At 64.9% G+C, this 14,252-nt stretch overlaps 2 protein-coding genes across 3 annotated transcripts; one reads left to right on the top strand and one right to left on the bottom strand.

Moving 5' to 3' along the window:
• Positions 1-593: 593 nt before the first annotated feature.
• Positions 594-5,730, top strand: RNF208 (ring finger protein 208). Of its 2 annotated transcripts, none has more exons than XM_075112002.1 (2): positions 594-1,372; positions 2,746-5,730. In XM_075112002.1, the coding sequence occupies exon 2, from the start codon at positions 3,455-3,457 to the stop codon at positions 4,250-4,252; it is 798 nt and encodes a 265-aa protein (XP_074968103.1). In that variant the 5' UTR covers positions 594-1,372; positions 2,746-3,454; the 3' UTR covers positions 4,253-5,730. The 2 variants fall into 2 exon arrangements, with proteins under 2 accessions (XP_074968103.1, XP_074968104.1); XM_075112003.1 differs by lacking the exon at positions 594-1,372 and adding an exon at positions 1,653-1,747.
• A 5,586-nt stretch (positions 5,731-11,316) lies between these two features.
• LOC142065573 (ring finger protein-like) lies at positions 11,317-13,217 on the bottom strand. Its single transcript, XM_075111823.1, has one exon. It carries the CDS (start codon positions 12,863-12,865, stop codon positions 11,756-11,758), a length of 1,110 nt encoding a protein of 369 aa, XP_074967924.1. The 5' UTR covers positions 12,866-13,217; the 3' UTR covers positions 11,317-11,755.
• Positions 13,218-14,252: the final 1,035 nt, after the last annotated feature.

Below are 14,252 nucleotides of genomic sequence, written 5' to 3'. Positions count from 1 at the left end.
AGGGACCAGCAAGACCCTGTGCCCTGCTCCTCCCTCCCAGAGCTCAGCAGGGGTTGGGATGCTCCGCCGGGTTTTGTCCTCAGCGTGGGGGACCCCCTCTGCTCCGCTCCTGAAGGGGTGACTGTGGGTGGGAGTCAGGCCTGGCAGTGGGGAGGGGGGTCCCTTGGGACACGGTGGAGTGAATGGCTCTGACTCCGCAGTGGGAAAAAGTGGTGGTAGTGGGCACTGCCGGTGTCATGGCCTTTCCCCAGCCCCGAAAGCTGTGGGGGCTGCTGGCAGGGGCCTCTCTCCCCGCTGCCACACACTCCCCGATGTGGTCCCAAAACCCCGGCCTCCGGAGCAGCGTCGCCCGCTCCCCAGCGCGCGGCGCGGAGCCATTTCCAGCGGCGGATGCTGAGTCACTGCAGGCCCCTCCGAAGCACCTCGCCGGGACCCGGCCGGGGGTCGGGGGGGGCGGAGGAGCCGCGGGGCGGGGGCGGCGGCGGCGGCGGCGGCGGGAGGGAGCGGGGCCGCGGCGGGGCGGTGGCGGGGCCGGGCCCGGCGGGGCGGGGGAGGGGGTGCGGGGGGGGGGGGGTGCGGGGGGGGGTGGGTGGGGGTGGGCGTGCGGGGCGGCGGGCGCTGCGGCCGGCGGGCCCCGGCGCTGCTGAGCGAGAGAAATGTGAGCCGGCTGCACCACTGCGGCGGCACTGCGGGCGGCAGCCGAGCGGGAGCGCGCAGGCAGCGCCCGCGCCCGCCGAGCCCCGCGGGACAGCGCGGACGGAGCCTGCCTGCTGCCTGCCTGCTGCCTGCACCTGCCGGAGGGGGAGCGGGGGGAGCCCGAGCTGCAGCCCCCCCCCCCCCCCCCCCCCGCCCCGGGCAGGCAGCCTGCGCTGTCGGCCCGGCAGTGTTGCATCAGCCCCGTGCGGAGCGGGGGCTCCGCGGCCGCCGGAGGAGCCGGGGGAGGGAGAGCGGAGCCGCGGGGCGGGAGGTGCCTCCCCGGCGGCGCTACCTGCCGCCTCCCCCCGGCAGCTGGTCCCCGCGGAGCATCCGGAGGCAGAGGAGGCGGCGGGAGCCCGGCGCCGCCAGCGCTGCCGTTGTGCCCGGTACCCCCGCCCTGCGCCGGGGAAGCTGCTGGAGGAGGCGGCGGGGCCGTGGGAAGCGGGGCCGGGAGCCGCGGCCCTGCCGGGAGCGGCGGTGGAGACCCGCCGGCATCCTCGGGGAGCCGGCACTCCGCACGGGCAGCGCCCGCATCCCTCTGCCTTTCAGATAACCTTTAGCCGCTCGGGCCTCCCAGCCTTTGCCGGGGAGAGAGCGGGGGTCTGGAGGCTAAACTGGGGACACGGCCGCGCCGGCACCCCCCGTCCGAGTCCGAGGCACGGCGGGGCCAATGCAGGTAACGACCGGCAGCGACCATCCTTTCGGCCGGGCTGCCCGGGGGGCATCACCCTGCGGGCGCGCAGGCGCGGGCGTGAGGACGTGTGTGTGTGTGCGGGTGTGCACATGTGTGTGCACCGCTGGACCGCGAGCGTGCCAGCGCGGCGGGGTCTGGCGGCTGCGGAGGGACGTCGTGGCGGGGGGCGATGCTGTGCGGCCTGAGGGTTGCTGGGGAGGGCTGCGTCCCCCCAGGGGTGATGGGGATGCGGGGCTCGGCGAGGTGCTGCACCAGGGCGGTGCATGAAGGGGTGTGACGGCGTGAGCGTGGGACCGCGGTGGCTGTGCGCGGCGGCTGCCCGGCCGCACGATCGCCGTGCCCCTTGTCGTGCTGCGGGTGAGTGTCTGCGCAAGACCTGCAGGCAGAGAGCCCCCGGGGCTGCTGTTGTGCGCGGGGAGGGGGGCATATACGCTGTTCGTGGGGTGCGGGGTGCAGGGTGTGGGCCCGCGATGGGGGATGCGGGACAAGAGGCCTCCCTCCCCAGGGCAGGCAACGCAGGATGCTTGCAGGACCCCAGTGCAGCCAGGGCATGGCTCCCGGGGACACCCCCGCTGGGGTCGGGCAGGCATCCAGACCCCCACGGCTCTCAGGCATCCAGGGCTGAACCACACCCCCCGCGGCCTCTCGCCATCCCCACGGGCTGCTGCTGCAACCAGATGGCCCCCTCGGGCCCCCTCCGTCAGGCCTGGCAGGGCTCGGCAGGAGCAGGCATCCCCCTAACAGGATTTGCAGCATGATGGAGGAGAGCGCCTTCGCCCTTCTCGGAGGAGAGACAGGCTGTCGCTGGGGCTGCTGAGGGAGAAAATGGCCACGGGTCGGCTGCCTGCCCCCCATCTCCTACCCCCAAACGTGGCCTGTCCTCTCCAGCAGCCCCGGGACACGGGCAGGGGGCTGGGAAGGGGGAGAGGAAGCTGGAGGGAGGGATAATAGCAGGGACAGATCAGGAGCAAGCGATGGAGGTAAAAATAGATCCACTGAGCAGAGGAGGGGCTAAACGTGAGAGAAAACACTGAGCAGAGGCAGGTCGGTGGGGGAGCCCCCCCGGGAGGGTCCCTGCGTCTCAGAGGAGTGGAGGGAGACCTGCCCTCCTGGCCCCCAGGGCAGAAGGAGGACCTGGGACCCCACACTCGGGGGCTGCTGAGGAGATGCCTGGAGGGAAATACCTGCCTGCTCCCACTTCCGCCGGCCAAACATGTGGGTGGATGGACAGGACCTGCAGGGCTCAGTTGCCAAATTGCCGGGATGCAGGCGGGCATGCATCCTGAGGGAGCGCTGGCAGCTGGTAGATCCCTGAAGAGCCTTGGATTCAACCCCCTCTCACTTTTCATTTCCAGTGAGCACGAAGCTGAGCTGGGGACTGCGGTGCCTGGGACAGAGGAGACAAGGTGTGTGGCAGCCCGGGCACCAGCCAAGGTGAGCTGCCCTCCGGCACGGGATGCTCCCTGGGCCCCTGCCCCGCAGGAGCTGCTGGTGACGACAAGTCGGAGAGCCAGGAAGTCACAGCAAAGGAATTTGCAAACACATTCTTCAGCACCACGAGGATCCCACGGCCTGTAAACAGGAATAAAGGCTAGGCAGAGGCGGGGACCGGGGAGAGGTGGGGGCTGCCCTGGTTCCTGTGAGACCCCCTCCGGACTCACCTGCCCCGGGCAGCACCTGGCACCACGGACCCCAATTTACCGTTCCTGGCTGCAGCTGATCTGGCACAGGAAGTGCCAGCGAAGGTGAAGGGGGGCTGCCAAGTGACGGCCAATGTCACGTTAACATCCTGGCGAAGCACTGTGGGGAGCTGACTCTTTGATCACCTGCCCAAGAGCATCTTCCAAGGCAGGAAGGATGCCACTGTGAGTTCTGCCCTCCCCTGCACGCCCCAGCCTTGCACCCGGCACCCTCGGGCTGGCTGGAGAAGAGGGGTGCGGGGCCCGCTGGCGCTGCCCCGTCTCCCCAGGATGCTCTCCCACACCAGCAGCTGCTCCCTCTGCTCCTGCTCTGCAGCCAGACCGAGATTGAAAGCTCAGCAGGCTGCCAGTATGTTTTAGCCTCATGCAGGCGTCCCTCGGAGACCCTAGAGCAGTGGACAGTAATGTGAAAACGATACTCATGTCGTGTCTGAAAGGGCAACAGGTCATCATTAAAATGGAGGCGATGAAAATCATCCACCCGGAGAAGTTTTCGGAGCTGCAGGCCTCACAGCCACGCTACGCGCCAGCCCCACGCCGCGAGCCACCCCTTGTGGCCAAGCGCGCGTGGCCTTCTGAGTCCGAGATCATTGTCAACCAGGCGTGTGGGGACATCCCCGCCTTGGATGCCACCCCCGGGCCCCTTCCGCTGCCCCGGACTCCCCCCCTGCCGCGGCGAGAGCGTGGGTACCAAAGCCAGCGGAAGGGCAGCTCTGAGGTCTGCTACCACCGGCAGCCGCCATCAGATGAGGTCATCGTCAACCAGTACGTGCTGCACCCCTCGACGCCCTGTGAGCCCCTCGAGTGCCCCACCTGTGGCCACATGTACAACTTCACCAACAAGCGGCCCCGCATCCTCTCCTGCCTGCACTCGGTGTGCGAGGAGTGCCTGCAGATCCTCTATGAGTCCTGCCCCAAGTACAAGTTCATCTCCTGCCCCACCTGCAAGCGGGAGACCGTCCTTTTCACCGACTACGGGCTGGCGGCGCTGGCCGTCAACACCAGTATCCTCAACAGACTACCGGCCGAGGCCCTGGCCACCAACCCTGTCCAGTGGAGCAGCGACACCGACCGCAGCTGCTACCAGACCTTTCGCCAGTACTGCGGGGCTGCCTGCACCTGCCATATCCGAAACCCGCTGTCTTCCTGCACCATCATGTGAGCCCCGTGCCCCTGCCCGCACCTCCTGGCAGCAGGGTGGCCGGCGGGTGGGAGAGGACAGTGTTGCTCCGTGGCTGATCCCCAGGCCCTTCTTTGCTGGTGGCACAGCCTGGGGATGCTCACCGTGGCCAAGGACGTGGGACTGGTGTCCTCACTGGCACTGGTGGGGGGTGATGGGGACGCTGGGACCTGGCGTCAGCCCCCTACACCCAGTGGCGCCTGGGCAGAGGGACGCTGGGATGGGGAGTATGTCCACCAGCGCATCCAGGGGCTCCGGCTCCCCCCAGTCCTGCAGCAGGTGCCCCTGCTGTGCATCGAGCATCTCACCATGTTCCTTCCCTGGGCACCTTCTCCCTCCTCTCTCCCTGCGGCTCCCGAGAGTGGACGCTGGGTCCTGACCGGAGTGACACCATCCCCATCGCCCCGCGGCCGCCGGCGGCAGCACAAAGAGCCCTGGAGGTGCCACGCTGGGTCACCCACCCCGCAAAAGAGGCGAGGACAGGTCCCCAGCTGCCCCCCCTCCTCTGTAAGTTATTTGCCAAAGCTTTCATCTCAGCGGCCACGCCGCCATGCACCCGAGTTGTAGCCATGCCAAGCCACTGCACCGGCCCCTCGGTTGCGAGCAGACACACGGCCCGTTTCCTCCACAGGCCCTTGAGGAAAGCTCCACTTTATCCTCGTTTTGGAGGATTCTTCTTTTTTCCCCATCTCTCCCCGGCCTCCCTGTCCCAGGCCGCTACGCATTCACAAAGGCATTGAGCTGTGACCGTTCTCTGCCACTCCACCCGGGACCCCACACCCATGCCCTGTGGGATGGCTCAGGGTGGGCAGCGTGGAGTCTAGTACCCTAAATTGCCGGTTCCAGCAAGGGGATTTGGCTGGGCAGGGGTGCAGAGGTCTAGCTCCTGCCACAGTCCCTTCTCCAGAGCAGCACCTCTGCTCTGACCCCTGTGTGGAGGGGCTGGCAGAGCAGCAGCCCCCGTCCACAGTCTTGCTTTCTCCAGGGCACCTGGTGGGGCAAGTTTGCTGCCAGAAAAGCAAAAAAAACCCAAACAAAAAAACCTAAAAAAAGAAAGAAAAAGCCATAATTTGTGGGTGCTCCCACGGGGCTGAGCACCACAACCCGGCACACCTGCAGCACCAGGGGCACCGGCTGCCCGGTCCCAGGGCACTGGGGCTGGAAGAGCCAAGGGGCCCTGCAAAGCCCAGCACCCTGGAGGAAAGAGCAGCCCCCGGTGCTGGCCGAAGCCCAGCATCCATCCAGGGAGAGGGCCAAACTGTCCCCGCCGCCAGCCCCTAGGGAGCAGGCGATGCCACCAGCGCAGCCCTGGGTACCACCTCACTGCCGGTGGAGAACAGGGGCCGATACCGTTTCTGTGTTGCTCTGCCAATGCCTCCCGCTGCTGGTTGTGACAATGATCATGTTTTATACCCGGCCTTGTTCTTACCCCCATCAGTCTCCCCAATAAAGATTATATTGGAACGAATGGTGAGCATCTCGGGGGGGGGCGTGTCACTGTGGGCAGGAGTGGGGCTGCACACTGGGCAGGGTGATGCACCCTGGCTCTGTTCAGTCCGTGGAGCAAGTTGAGAGAGAAATACCCAGGGGCAGGTCTTCCCACCGGACTGACACCTCCTCCCCCGACCTGGCTCTCAGCTCTGATGTGGTTCTGTCCCCTCCCTGCCCAGTCCTTGGTCCCACCATATGTGGCTGGGCACCATGGGGTACCCTGCCCACCTTGGCAAGCCGGCTTCAGATACACCAAGGGCTCTTAAATATGTGTTGGATGTCCCGTTCCTCCCTGAGCGACATGGCATACTGGAGGGAGGGTTTGCCAACCTGGCCCAGGTGGCACCCACTGGCAAAGGGAGCCGGGCAGAGACATGGGCAGTGCTGGTGTCCCCCTGCCCCGCTCCAGTGAGGCAGATGCACCCACAGGCTCTGCTCTGCTTGTGGGCTCTCTGCACCATCCCCAGCTGCACACAAGGACTGCCCTGTGGCCAGTGTGCACCCAGCAACACTGGGAAATGGCATTGGTGGGGAGCACCCACTGCCTGCACCAAATGGACCTCAGGGTCACCATGACGGCAGCTCACCAGCTGGGAGAGGCAGAAGTTTGCAGCAGAAGCAGCTGGGAGGGTGCTCCCAGGGCAGCGCGATTCCCCAGGGGGTGACCTGTGCACACAGCCACGCAAGTGCGCACACGGGTGCGCACACGTGCACAGTGGAAGGTGCATATGTGTGCGCACATGGAGGATCTCTGTGCACACACAGCCCACTGGCCCAGTGCTGGCACCCCCGTTTCCTTTCTCTGGGAGCAACAGCTGTCTGTCCTCTGCTACGGGCCACTGTGGAGCGGTGGCTGCCAAAGCACTGGCACATCCCCAGCTCACAACTGAGCCCCAGGGGGGAGCCCCTGCTCTTTGGGGCTGCAGGGTGTGGGGGGTTGCTGCAGACCCCTTGTGCTTGGCTGCCAGTTCCCCCCTCGGAGGGGTTTCTATGCCCAGAAAATGAAACCACATCCCAGTCTATTGGTGCTGAATTACAGCATCAATAATGCAGCTGGTGCCATCCCTGGCCCTGAGAGCGCTGCAGCCACGACCTGGCTCCCCGGCCCTGCACCCGCATCCCTGCCATCCTTTGTGGGTGTGGGGGCACATGCAGCCCTGGCAGCAGTGCCAGCCACTCCTGGCAGTCACAGCATCCCCACAGCGAGCCCAGTGATGTGGCTGGTTAGGGAAGATGTGGCAGTCCCAAATCCAGGATGAGCAACTCCATCACCCCAAAAGCTCATCCTGAATCGAGGATCAGTATCTCCACTGGCGGGGCCCCAAAGGCACCAAAGCAATGGGCCAGCCAGAGCAGAGGTGGCAGCATTTTTGCCCTCAAAGTAGGAATTTGCCCTTTTTATTACATAAGGACGAAGGGTACAGCATGTCCTCCCCTCCTTGTGGTACCTCTGGGGCACAGAGTAAATTTAAAACCACTAATTTGATTTTGAGTTGCAATTAAGGAAGAAGTGGGGCCTTTCAGGAATAAGTGATGTAAGTAAGAAAGCCCATTTCTCCAGCCCTATTAACCTCGAACAAGTACTCACTGGAAGAGGGGCCCATGTGCACTGCGGGGCAACAGGGACGGCGGGGCAGTGCCAGCCCTCGTGTCAAGGCTGCAGGTGAATTTGAAGTCTTTCAAAGTCACTCCTGCATCCCAAGCCCTGAAACGCTCCCATGGCCACTGTGGCCATGCCAAGCTTTGTGCCTCCAAGCTGGGTTTTCAAAGTGCTCTGAGTCCCAGCAGCTGCTTAAATGTGGCCAGGATGCCGCTGTGGGAGCGGGTTTGGGTGCAAGTAAGCAAAGGTGCTCACAGAAGTTTCCAGATGAGCTGGTTTTAAAATTTCCTGGTTGATGTAATGTCTGTCCCAAGCTGTGACACAGCTCTGGGCTCTCCTGGTGTCTGGGCTGGCCTGTGGTGGGAGAACAATTAAATGGGGGTGTTAAATGGCTGCTAGGGATGACCCTTCCCCAAATGGACTTGTTTTAGATTTGGGAAGGCCCGGGAATGGGCAGCTCTCCGTCAGTTTGGGTCTGGGCTTTGGCACGGGTTCAGGAGATGATGTTTACCAGCTGTTCTCCCCAAAACTGGCTCCCACAGAGCAGCGGGTCAGTGCCAGGGGTCATGCCAGGCTGGGGCAGATCTGAGCTCCTGCTGGTGATGAGTGGACAGCCCTGGGCAGCACTGAGGCTGGCCCCCATGCTTGTGGCCCCACCAGTCCCCATCCTGCCCCACCACCCTGCCGGGAGGTTGCACAACAGGACCAGTTCCCAGTTGGTGCAGTGTGGGGGAGGATCTGGCCCCAGCATGGCTGAGGGGGCGAAGGCTGAGCTGGGTTACGTGGCAGCGCGATGCCAGGCTGGGAAGGAGGTGACCAAGCATCAGGGAAGTGCCCGCCTTGGAGACACACAGGCTCAAAACCTCAACCCAGGGTGGTCATGCACCCGAAATGGCTATTTCAGCTGAGAGGAAGCTGCTCGCAACGGCTTCTGCCAGCGCCCAGCTTTCACAACAAGGTGAAACCCTGGGCTGAGAAGATAACGGGCTGTGGCACGGAGCCCGAGAGGCTGTGACAGGTTCCCAGGGCAGCACTGGGGCAGCACTGACCCCACAGATGGGGAGGGACTGCTGAGCTCGGGAGCTTGCTTGGGGTTAAACCTAGGAAAAAGCTGCCCACGGGCAGGGGCACCTGCTCCCGCTCACTCCCTGGCTCCACATTTGAGGATGGATTCTGGTGCAGGAGTTCCTCCTAGCGCCTCACCACTTCCATGCCTTCTCCCCGGCCGCTGTCCTTCCAGCCTCGCTCTCATGGGTGCAGGATGGGGACAGCACTGGCACGTCCCCAGTGTGCGGGATGAGTGGGCAAGGGGAGATGCTGCTGCTGGTTGTGGTGCGAAAGGGGTGGGGATGCCTCCGACCAGAGCTGGATGGGGCCCCTGACATGCCAACCCCTGCCTGCCCAGGCAGGTGAGACCAGGCACAATCAGTGCATGCCTGAGGCTGGCTGTGCTGCCTGTGTCCTTACAGCCACCTGGGCATGGCTGGGGACCCAGGTGGGGGTCACACTGGGCCTCAGTGGGGGAAGCCAGGAGAGAAATATAGCCCTGCAGAGCAGGTCCCTGTGGGGATGGGGACAGCCACGTCACTGGACTGGGCACACCACATCACCCTCCCAGTGCCAGCAGCTGGGAGATGTGATGAAGCATTTGGGATGCAATGGGGTGTCAGGGGCTTGTAGGAGGGGACAGAGAGGGCTTCGAGGTGGGCAGGGGGAGATGGGGTGGATCTGGGAGGGCTCTACTGCAGTCAATGGTAGGGGAGAGAGGGGTTGGGGGGGATGCAGTGGGGCAATGGGGGGCAGCAAAGGAGAGCTGGGGGGCTGATGGGAAGGTGGATGAAGGGTGCGTGGGGGTGTGCGTAGCGAGACTGGGGTGCATGGAGGGGCTGTGGGGGCTGTAGAAAGGTGATGGTGGGATGTGCATGTGGAGACAGGGTGCATATGCCTGCTGGGGGAGGGCGTGGTGCCTAGTGGGGGTGCAAGGGGACTGCAAGGGATCAGACGGTGTATGCGTGGGGCTGTGTGTAGGGCTTTGGGGGGCCTGTGCCGGGGTGGTGCCACACAGCTAGAGCCATGCCGCAGTCTCCCATGGCTCTCAGCACGCCGCCCCCAGCCCCAGCTTGCCATGCTGCGGCACACCCACTGTGCCGCTTGCTGCTATCTCGGAACGCTAAATATAACCGAGTCCTTGCGAGCGGACATCGCAGCCAGGCCCCCACGGGCCAGCCTGACTGCATGCCGGGGCACCGCGGGCAGCACTGCCGGGCTCTGCATCACCTCCAGGGGCAGTTCAGCACCACAGCCCCACTAGGGGCACTACCCCTCGGTGGATTTAGGTGCCCTTCTCTGGCTTTCAGCACCCAAGGGTGCCAGCAGCCCAGCGAGGGGCGTGCGGACACGCTGGAGGGTGCATTGTGCACCATTGTGTCCCATGGGGACAGCTCTGGCCTGCTTTGCCCAAAAGCTCGTTACACCCCCCCATGTAACATAGAGCGGACACGTGCCAGGCCTCCCATGTGCTGGTGGGTCTCTGAGCCACCCCTTTCCCCACAGACCCCATCTAGCTGAAAATGCCCCTGGCCACGGCTGAGCTGGCACGTCTCCTGATAGAGCTGCTCCACTTGGTATAAATATATATTCCTTGGTGTGATGGGGGCTGGGGGGGACCCGCCTGCCTCTGCCTCTCAGCCTGACCCGTTTCGGGGTGCCTCAGCAGGTTCCTGCCGCTGCCTCCCGTTCCTTGGCACTTTGCCGGAGCAAGGCGCAGCAGCGCCAATACCGAGAGGAGCTCGGTACCCGGGCAAAGCCCATGGCCCAGATCTCTATCCCTGTGGGCACAAGGGCATGGTTTTCCTGCAGGGCTGGGCGGACAGGGGAGCATTCGCTCACTCCCCACTGACTTGGCTCCCTTTGCAGGAGGAAGGGGAAGGGGGGTGGGGGTGGGTAGTGGTACCCTGCGGTCCCCCGCAGCCCTGGGGAGGTGCCCGCAGTGCATTTCCGGGGGAGAAGGGCAAAGCTGGGACACACAGCTGGTTGCACAACACCAGCGTGGCCAGGCGTGGTGGTGTCAGCCAGCCCCTCAGCGGGGATGGGCAGAGTGGGGATGGGCAGAGTGGGGATGGAGAGCGGTGACAGCACAAGGGGGCAATTTGGCATGGGGTCAGCATAGAGCTTTGGCACGGCACCAAGAGGAGGCTGGCAGGGGTGAATAAGGAGCAGCACATCCCAGGCTGCTAAGATGGATGCCAACACTGCAGGAGACTGACCCCCCCAATGGGACCTTGGTCACGGGGCTCTGACATCTCCCTGCCACGCACCACCAACCCAAAGGTGGCTGAAAGCCTGGAACCATCCCCGTTCCCCTTGGAGTAAAGGTGTCCCCAGTAAGTGGCTGCCAGCCCCATGCCCTGAAAGTGGTGAGCAGCAAGGGTACAGAGGAGCCATGCCATGGCCGGGACATTGCCCCGTGGGGGTCCCAGGGAGCAGGGCATCATGCCTGCCTGGGACACAGCCCCCACGCAAGACCAGCTGCCAAGTAAGGATCAAAGCCCACATCCTGCTCAGCACTGAGATACTCCTGCCAGCTGCAGTCCTGGACACAGCCCCGGTGCCATGATCACCGTGGGCTCTTCTGCCTGCAGTGCCCAGCTGAGGCCAAACCTTCCTGTCCTCGGGCACTCGGGGCCCTACCAGCCAGTCCGGCTCAGTGCTGCCAGTGCCAGGCCACAGGGGCAGAACTGTGTTTGCTCTCTTATCTCCGCGCAAGACAAGGCACAAGCACGGACCGGCACAGCTTGGCTGGGGCTGGGAGGTGCTGTGGTGGGGGCAGGCACCCTTCCCCAGTGTGGCTGGGGACCACTGGCTGTCCCCATCCCCTCCTCGTGTCACTACTGCACTCTGAGGGGAGACGCTCAGCCTGGACCAAGCACTGAACTCAGCTGAACACGGCCGTGGTACAAATGCAAGTTGTATTTCCAGTCCATGCTGGGGAACCCCAGTCTGTCTGTCCCAGGCATGGGCAGCGCAGCCCACCGCACAGCCCTGCTCTGCCCGCAGAGGCCCTCCGGTCCCTGGCCCTGTGCCAGGGATGTGCCCCCGGTGCAGGAAGGGCTCCTGCTCCATCTGCCCCTTTGCTGCTGCAGTGATGTGTCACCTGGTGCCTGATGGGATGCAGGCGATGCCCAGCTCGGGGGTCACCTCCCTCAGCTGCCAACTCCAGCTCTTCCGCTGCCTCACCCACTCCGGGCTCACCAGCAGCACCAGGGCATCCCAGGCACCTGGGTTCACAGGCTTGCTCGCAGGCTGGCATCACCACCCGGCACCAGCCCCAGGGCAAAGCAGGAGCAGGGCACCTCTGCCCATGCATGGCCCAGCCCAGAGGCACAAACCCAGCACTATTTATCGAGGATGAGGAATAGCAGCACCATCAGGACAATGGGGAGGAAGATGAGGAGCAGGCTGAGCATCTCAGCTGCCAGCAGCAGTGCCAGCACCAGGAGGTAGCAACAGCGGCAGCGGTGCTCCAGCCGCCCCAGCCTGTGGATGAGGCAGGGTGGGTAGCGGACGCAGGGCAGGCACCCGAACATGCGGCTGGTATGGAAGCGCACCTGGAAGCGATGCTCGAGGGCGCCAGCGAGGCCTGGGCGCCGGGGAGGCAAGGTGGGTGGCCGGGTGGTGGCCAGGGCAGTGGGGGAGCTGGGCTGGGCATGCAGCAGGAGCAGCTCCTCTTGCAGCTTGCAGATCTCCCACTCCAGCATGGGCGTTTTCTGGCGGCAGATGGGGCAGCGCACGCGGCCAAACTCGGCGCCGGCAGCTGTGTCCATGATGGCGCGCAGGCAGGCACGGCACAGCCCATGGTTGCAGTTGAGCAGGGCCGGTTTGTGCTGCTGGTCGTCATAGGGCTCCGTGCAGATGGGGCACTCGTCCTCACTGCCTGCTGGCACGTGGCACGGCTCTGCTGCTGCCTCACTGCTTGATGATTCTTCTTCCTCGCCAGAGAAGCTCAGGATGGAGCTGGAGGCGGTTTCCAGGCTGGGTGACCCGCCCTGACATGCTGGGCTCTCCCTGTGGGGCAGGATGGGGCTGATGGCGGTGGCAGCAGGAGGGTCCTGCCCCGCAGGCAGGGAGGCACTGTGGGCCGGTACCTCGTCATGCCCGGGCAGGAGCAGCTCAGTTGCATCCTCTCTCGGTGGCGGGTTCCGGCGTCCCCAGGCAGCAGCAGGCTCCCCTCCACAGAGCCGGGGTGGCTCCCCGGGGCCCCCTGACCCAGCAGTCTCGCTCTCCCCCTGCTGCCTGGCACAGCCTTGCCCACCGGCTGCCTGCACCGGCTGGGGGCCGGGCTCTGCCTCCTCACCTGCTGCCAGCTCCATGGGGGCAGCTGCAACGTGACTGCCCCCCTCACCCACCGCCCCCTGAGTCCCCTCAGGGCTGGGTGCGGGACGTGGGTGCTGCTCCAGGGCAGGAGGTGGCTTCAGCGCGGCTTCAGGTCTTAAGGGCAGCTGCATCCACACACAGTCCTGTCATCCCTCCGGCACAGTTTGGGGCCCCCTCCCAGGCTAGCGGGTCAGGAGCCCCCAAAGCAGGGTGCATCCCTATCACCCTCACCGATACGCCAGCCCAAGAGGGGCATCGCTGTGAGCATCCAGCAGCCACTTCCTCCTCCTCCTCCTTTTCCTCCTCCCCAGCACCGACACAGTACTGACCTGCCACGGTCCAGACGAGAGGGGCACGAGCTGGGCGCTGCCGGGTGCTGCCTGCTGCACCGGCAAGGGGTGCAGGCGTGGCAGGCACCCGTGCAGGCAGCTGCTGCCTGCCTGCCGTGGGTCAGGCAGGGCTGGGGCTGAGCCTGGCTCTAACCAGTCTGGTTTGTCAGCTTCTGGAAGCTGCTCAAATGCAGGCAGCCCAGGGCAGGCAGCCATGCCCGCGCCAATCAGCTCCCGCGGGAGCTGGGGAGGAGCTGGGCCCACGGCCGCCTCTTCCCCTTGCCCAGCAAAAGTGGAGCCACCTCTGTGGCCAGCGATCCCCACACCACTGCCCGTGGGGCACACCAGCATGGGACCTGCTCTGCTCCCAGTCCAGCCCCCCAGCTCAGACGCCAGTACAGCACACCAGCATGGGCCCAGTGCTGTCACAGTCCAGCCCCTCAGCTCAGACCCCAGTGTAGCACACCAGCATGGGCCCTGCTCTGCTCCCAGTAGAGCCCCCCAGCTCCCACCCCGGTACAGCACACCAGTGTGGGTCCTGCACTGCCCCAGTACAGCCCTCCAGCTCATCCCCGTCACCCGGGTCAGTCCCTGCGCTGGGCCACCTCGCCTTGCTGTGCCCCATAAGCAGCTTGCAGGGCTTGGAAGGAAGAGCGCAGCCTGGATAGTGCCCCATGCAAGGGGACAGTGTGACCAGAGTGATGACTGCCATGCAGCAGCTTGGTGCTGTCCCCGGGGCACGGGGACACCCAGCCTAGCCTGGGTATGCAAGTGCAACAGTTCCTCGCAGCAAAGTAACATCAGCAAAGCAGCAGAGTGGAGAGACCCAAAACCCACCAAGTTCCCATTCACTGCGGTGCTGTAGCTCGAGCAATGCCCTGGGGCACCGCTCGCCTGTGCAGGACCCCATGATTTGGTGCGTGGGAGGGTGGCTGGGTCACAGGCGTGGTATGGCACCGCTGTCCCTTCCTGTCCCAGCCTGCTCCCAGGGACTGTCCCTGGCTGATTCATGCCCTGGACTCTAATTGCTATTTACACAGTGGCACCGAGTTCGCTGAACTGGGGGAGGAAGGTGGTGGCACTGGCCCCACTGGGGCACTGGCAGGGCCAGGAGGGCACACGGCCCCAAGGCTGCCAGGAGAAGTGCTGGAGGCTGCCAGCTGCCCGGCCCCAGCTGGAAGCGGCTCCC

Source organism: Phalacrocorax aristotelis, chromosome 17 (assembly GCF_949628215.1).
Source record: "Phalacrocorax aristotelis chromosome 17, bGulAri2.1, whole genome shotgun sequence".
Taxonomy (NCBI): Eukaryota; Metazoa; Chordata; class Aves; order Suliformes; family Phalacrocoracidae; genus Phalacrocorax; species Phalacrocorax aristotelis.
This window is presented reverse-complemented; position numbering and strand designations above follow the sequence as displayed.

Excerpts from the sequence above, each read along its gene's own strand:
- RNF208 (XM_075112002.1), top strand. The coding sequence starts at position 3,455 with ATGCAGGCGTCCCTCGGAGACCCTAGAGCAGTGGACAGTAATGTGAAA.
- LOC142065573 (XM_075111823.1), bottom strand. The coding sequence starts at position 12,865 with ATGCAGCTGCCCTTAAGACCTGAAGCCGCGCTGAAGCCACCTCCTGCC.